This window comes from Salvia miltiorrhiza, unplaced genomic scaffold (assembly GCF_028751815.1).
Source record: "Salvia miltiorrhiza cultivar Shanhuang (shh) unplaced genomic scaffold, IMPLAD_Smil_shh fragScaff_scaffold_39, whole genome shotgun sequence".
Classification (NCBI taxonomy): Eukaryota; Viridiplantae; Streptophyta; class Magnoliopsida; order Lamiales; family Lamiaceae; genus Salvia; species Salvia miltiorrhiza.
Genome location: NW_026651458.1, coordinates 1750297 through 1756501, shown reverse-complemented (window position 1 = coordinate 1756501; position 6205 = coordinate 1750297). Strand labels below are relative to the sequence as shown.

The 6205-nt window shown below is 35.9% G+C and overlaps 1 protein-coding gene across 2 annotated transcripts; it reads left to right on the top strand.

Moving 5' to 3' along the window:
- Window positions 1-356: 356 nt before the first annotated feature.
- LOC131002917 (2-C-methyl-D-erythritol 4-phosphate cytidylyltransferase, chloroplastic-like) lies at window positions 357-5961 on the top strand. Of its 2 annotated transcripts, XM_057929409.1 has the most exons (11): window positions 357-703; window positions 784-864; window positions 1269-1324; window positions 1408-1487; window positions 1646-1728; window positions 3371-3448; window positions 4058-4126; window positions 5105-5173; window positions 5259-5305; window positions 5559-5649; window positions 5755-5961. In XM_057929409.1, exons 1-11 carry the CDS (start codon window positions 500-502, stop codon window positions 5809-5811), a joined length of 915 nt encoding a protein of 304 aa, XP_057785392.1. In that variant the 5' UTR covers window positions 357-499; the 3' UTR covers window positions 5812-5961. The 2 variants fall into 2 exon arrangements, with proteins under 2 accessions (XP_057785392.1, XP_057785393.1); XM_057929410.1 differs by lacking the exon at window positions 1646-1728 and having other exon boundaries at window positions 385-703; window positions 1408-1435.
- Window positions 5962-6205: the final 244 nt, after the last annotated feature.

Below are 6205 nucleotides of genomic sequence, written 5' to 3'. Positions count from 1 at the left end.
GTCGTTTTGTCCGTGTGGCTTGTCAGCGTGTAAAAAAAGCCACAAGTAATGCCATGTCATCGCCGGTCAAACTTAAGAGCTGTCGGAATTTTCGCCGTGTGCAATTTACAATTAAATTAAAAGGTGGTGTATTCTGGGGCTATTTTTGAAGGTGATGTGCAATATGCAAATTCGGTGATAGTTCATGTATTTTTCGGGTATTAACCTTTTTTATTATAAGAATCTAATAAAGTCTATAAAAATAATTTAATAGAATCTACTAGACTCTATATAGAATGAAATTAGTAAAATTCAGAAGAATCATAAATTTTAAAATATTTATGAAAATCCTGTAGAATCCTAAAAGTGAATACACCCGTGACTCGTGAGACTCCCTTCTTGCGGTCAAGTCGACTAAGATGTATTAGTATTTTTTGTTCCTCCTCAGCTAGTGAAGTGTAAAATATCCATTCATTCATTCCTTGTTTCATTGAGCGGCTTTTCCGAGGACGAAACAAAGATGTCAACGCTTCAGATTACAAATCTCCCGCCCTCTGCAGCTTCTCCCTCTGTTTCCCCTTCTTCTTTCCCGTTATTTTTGGGTGCAACTTTGGGGCTCCCCACTAAATTCCGCCCCTCATTTGCTTTGACCACCGTATACAATAATCGAAAGATCGATTCTTTGAAGAACCCTAGATTCTCTAGAATCAGTTGCTCTGCAGGGGTAAGTGTGGCTCATGATTAGTTGTTTGTTTGGAGATTTGATATTTTATATGATTTTCGTGTTGAATGATTGAGTGGCAGGGCACAGACACACAAGTAGTGGTCAAAGAGAAGAGTGTATCTGTTATTCTGCTTGCAGGAGGAAAGGGCAAAAGAATGGGTGTGAGTCATCATTCATATCTCCACTAATATTTCTCAAAATTTTGGTTTGAATAACTCTGATTTTTTAGTATTTGTTTGTCAAAATTGTAATTTTTGATGCATTCATCTATAAAATTTCTTGAGTGCTTCTTCTATGGGACATTGGCAATTGATCATATTTTAATGAATGGTTGTGTGCAACAAAAGTGTTCCTGAACTTTTGAAACCATGATTTTATGCAGTACAAAAGTCGTCAAGGAATCAAAACTTCGTTTTTGGCTTCTTATCTGAATGAGATTTGTTAGACTTTGAATCTGTCTCGCCTTTTATTCTTTGTGCTTCTTTTTGTTCGTTTCGCCTTTTTATCTTCTTCTGAGGGATATTCATCACATGGTTGATTGTAGTCTGTGTTGTTTGATTCATAGGCAAGCATGCCTAAGCAGTATCTTCCACTTCTTGGCCAGCCGATTGCTTTATACAGGTGAGTGCAAGAATTAAACAACTTTTCTGTAAATGCTTTTGGTCATGCCAAACGATGTAACTACAGTATTATATATCGTGCAGTTTCTACACTTTCTCGAAGATGCCCGAGGTGAAGGAAATTATTGTAGTATGTGATCCTTCATATCAAGACATTTTTGAAGGTCTGGATATGTTGTCTACGTAGTACCTAAAACAATTACTTAATTCAAGAAGTAATCAAATAATGAAAATGCTTCCCTGTATATGCGGTATGCTCTGAAAAAGGCTTAGTTGCTACCTCTTCTATAACACAATAAAATACTTGCTTCCATGGTGTTAGATGCCAGAGACAATATTCACATTGACCTGAAATTTGCATTGCCTGGGAAAGAGAGGCAAGATTCTGTATACAGTGGATTAGAGGTAATCTACATGTCAGTTGTTTGAATTTATTTAACTTGACAATGTAGAACTTGTCCCTTGTGTACATTTTCCCCTTTCCTCATCAATCGTCACAAGATGGATGCTTTATTGATTAAGTTACCATGTTACCGGTTACTGGATTACCTTTTTATTTGAAGTTTCCAAATTGCCTACCGTACTCTTTGATTTATATAACTAAGATCTTCCACAAGTTCCTTAAGTTGGATAAGAGTATGATGCCTTAGGGACACTCTTTCCAGAACGGAGATTCTGAATAAAAACTTATTAATTTCAGAAGGGTTAATAGTGATTTATGGCCTGACCTTTCATGCTTTTTCGATTTGTAACCTTAACTTTAGACTATTTTTTAAATGACCTGAACTTAGTGAATTTGGTTAATTTTTAGCCCACCATAAAATTTCTGGCACCTGATTTCTGAGTTGGCTCACTCGAAGTGTGAGCTGGAATTACATGTTTCACCTCAGATAGAAATGTCATCGTTTCTGACATGAACAAGAACAAATTTCAAAAAAAAAATATGTGACCAATTGCTCTGCAAGCTTCGCTCCACATCCCAAACATGACTGCCATTTATTCGAAGATCAAATACCCTTCCACCAGAGTCATGGAGTTAAGACAATACTTCTACACCAAATTTAAGTTAGTGGTGCACGGAGGGAATGAAAAATTGGAGAGACAGAACTGGCCGGGAGAAGTAGAGTTGAAGGATTTGGAAATGGGGGGAGGTGAATATGCAAAAGGAATTGGCACAGGCACATCCTCCAAATGCATTTCACATGTCAATAATGCAAAGATTGAGTGCTACAAACCCTCTAAGATTCATTATAGATAATGCAACAAGAGTTGCCTCTCCCTCTCCAACTCACCTGCCGCTACGCCCTTCTCTGGATCAGCTGCCACCTCGTGGATCATCTTCGCCTCCTCCCATGGGGCTGCCACAGCCTTGGTCTCCACCTGCCCAACATGTAAATCATCTCTAGAAATTGAATAATCTCTCGGTTGTATGAGATTATTTCCCTTGTGTTGTGTTTGCGCACCAACAATCGATCAATCGGTGGTGACATTGAATTCTATCATACACAAACAAGATTTATCTGTTTGTGTTCACTGTGCACATGGTTGGAGCTGTTGGGCTAGTGTGATTCTTGTAGAGAAGAAATTGAGAACCAGAGCAAATTAGGGTTCTTAAATAAAAAAAAGGAATGTTTTTTAGGTGAAGATAACTTAGACAAGAAACGATGTTGTTTCTGTCTGAGGTGGAACATGAACTTCCACCTCATTTTACGGGTGAGCCAGCTCAGGTATCCATCCAGCCCTGGAATTTTTGATGCGGGCTAAAAATAATCATATTCACTAAGTTCAGGCTATTTAAAAAATAATTGAAGTTGAGGTTACAAATCAAAAAAGCGCCAAAGTTCAGACATAAAGCACTTTCAGAATCAGCACTACACTGGAAATTTCTCCTTGTATGTTGAATTAGTGCTTGATCTGCAATGTCTGCACTAAACCCCCCCACTTAAAAAGACATTATTAAAATTATCCCTAATCTAATTATGTGGAACTATTTGGAACAGAGCCCATATATTTTATAACTCTACTAAAACTGAGGATTTTGTTTCAGGAAATTGATTTAAATTCCGAACTAGTCTGCATACATGATTCTGCAAGACCTCTTGTGTTAACTTCAGATGTCACAAAGGTATGGCTACATCTTATGGTTTATCTCGATCTTCCTCATTTGTGTGTAATTTTCATTCTCTTAGATGAGAAAATGTACAAAAATCTATTTACATATCCAATTAGCATTAGGTTTTCTTCATCCTATATGCTGTCTAAGTTGTTCAAGAAGCCAGTTTAAAGCATGGAATTTCAGAATTGTGTTATCTGTACATGTTTGAGAGTGGTGTATGCTGAGGTGAACAAAACTGTTACGTTCCTGTGTGATGCTACTTATCCATATCCTAGTTGAAGAGAGTTATAAGGAATTATGGAAACATTAAATTCTTTGACTTTTTACAGTTGTACCATTGATTCTTGTCACTAAATCCTCGGTTTTTTGCTTTAACAATGCAGATGATAGCTATGTATGTGCAGGTTAAATTTTGCTTCCGTTCATTCAATAGATGATGCATCTGACAATAAACTTAATTTTTGTCGTGGTGCTTGATTGTCAGAACTTGACAATCAATTTAAGATTTTGTACGATTACCTTTTTATTAGTTTGTTTAATCAATGCATAATGACTCCAGATAGTGTTAGGGTTTAGGGTTATAAGTATAATAACCATAGTTACGGTATTCGTTACCAGGTTCTGAAGGATGGCAAGCGAATTGGGGCAGCTGTGTTGGGTGTTCCTGCTAAGGCTACAATCAAGGAGGTGGGCATTTTAATTCTGCCTCCCTGATACCTATGCTTAATGAAATTAGAACCCTTCAATATAATTTGTCGTTTTCAAGCTCATGTTTTCCCAATGCATTAAATTAAGAAATCAATAGTTGCTCATGGTTGGTTATTTATTTCTAATAGAATTTACACGGAGATTTGTTTTCTCGATAGTCTTAGCTCTTAGAAGTTTGACCTAAAGAGTTTCTACTCCTTTATTTTAGGCTCGACTATGGTGAAGGTTTTATCCTTTCTAATTGTATTTACTATACCAACTAAAAAGATGTTCAATTAGTATGGTAGCTAGATATTCAACTTCACCAGGAGACAATCATTGATATCAATGGAACAAGGATACTTGATTGGAGGGTTTTTCAAGATTATTTATAGTGTCAGGTCCACTATCAGATATTATATGTGTAAAACATATTACTGATTCCAACATTTTTTGTATATAAATATGAAGGAAACATGCTCTATTTGACTCTCGAGAAGTCTATATTTTGGTTAATTGGACTGTAGTCACCAGTTATTTTGCTTTCATGGCTGCCTGATATTTTTGTCAAGCATGATCTCTTAACATTAGGACAAGAGAATGATAATTAGACTTGTTTTTCTCTCTTTTCTGTTGTTGGTTTTCACTTGTACTGTCTCCATCTGCTTTGCTATTCAAATATGGATGGTATTTGTCCCGTCTTAGTATAGTACAACCTTGGAAAGATTTTGAGTGAAAGTAAAAATCAGGAATGACTACAGATAAAGGATTGTGGCCATTGTTGGTTGCTTCTTCTACCAAATGTAAAATGTTTGTATCCTATAATCAGTTGCTAAGATTCAATGATGTGGATTGATTAAAAAAAGTTTTAACAAATTGTACAATAGAAAGACAGATTTTAATCTCAAGTAAATCGTGTTGCTTTTGCATATTCTGAAGAAGAATATTTTTACGTTTCCCCTCGTTTGACTGATTCAGGCAAATAGTGAGTCTTTTGTGGTAAAAACACTGGACAGGAAGACGCTATGGGAAATGCAAACCCCACAGGTTCATAGCCTTGCATTAAAACATCATTCGAGCATGTGCAGAACATGGATTTTCTAAACTATTCTACATGTCTTTTTGTGTACAGGTTATCGAGCCAGACTTGCTTAAGAAAGGTTTCGAATATGTCAATAGGTGATTCTTTATCCTCGCTAAACTAATCTTCTATATTTCTATTTTATATGAAAATCCGTAAGGGATGTTAAAAATAAAAATAAAGATAAAAGTGAATGGAGATAATTCTAACTAAACCAATACCCAATTTTGTATAGCGATGCTTAAACACAACAGATAAATGTATGAATTGTTTGTCATTGTAAAGATGATTTCTGAATAGGCAAAATCACCCAAACTTGATAGTTTTCTTGGTCTCCTGTGATTTCTGCAGAGAAGGTCTCGAAGTTACCGATGACGTCTCGATAGTGGAGCACCTTAAACATCCGGTGTACATTACTGAGGGATCTTACACCAACATCAAGGTTTATGTTTAATTTTGTTTGAAATCTTTCTAACACTCATCTGCCTTTGGATCAATGAGCAAACCATAATCTCTGAAAGAGAAACTAATATGAATGACGTTGCAGGTTACGACCCCAGACGATTTATTGCTTGCTGAGAGAATATTGAACCCTGAAGATTAAGATTCTTACGGTGATTCCTTCGTTGGAGGTTAAATCATTTTTTTGCTATGTCAATGCTCTTGAGGTCATTACTAATAAATGCTACACATCTTGTTGTAAGGACAATCGTCGGTCGCAATTTTGGAAGAATAAAAATATGCATATAATTCACTAGGGTGAATTATATATAGTATCACTTATTGTCTCAACTGCAAATCAGCGAAAATGTTCCTACGTAACCATAGTTGCAAACAAAGTATTCAGCATTTAAAATAAAAATCAGATTTGTGTTCTAACAATTATTTTTTGGCGTTTGAAAGATGACGTGTCTTATTAGAAAGCACAATGAGGTGGATTTGTATATTTGATTTTTGATTTTTATACTTCCCCCGTTCCATTACAAATATTTCACTTT

What these genes read in the sequence shown, in the direction of transcription:
- LOC131002917 (XM_057929409.1), top strand. Translation starts at nt 500, where the DNA reads ATGTCAACGCTTCAGATTACAAATCTCCCGCCCTCTGCAGCTTCTCCC. An exon ending in GAATCAGTTGCTCTGCAGGG is followed by an intron (nt 704 to 783) that starts GTAAGTGTGGCT and finishes ATTGAGTGGCAG; the next exon opens with GGCACAGACACACAAGTAGT. An exon ending in GATCTTACACCAACATCAAG is followed by an intron (nt 5,650 to 5,754) that starts GTTTATGTTTAA and finishes ATGACGTTGCAG; the next exon opens with GTTACGACCCCAGACGATTT.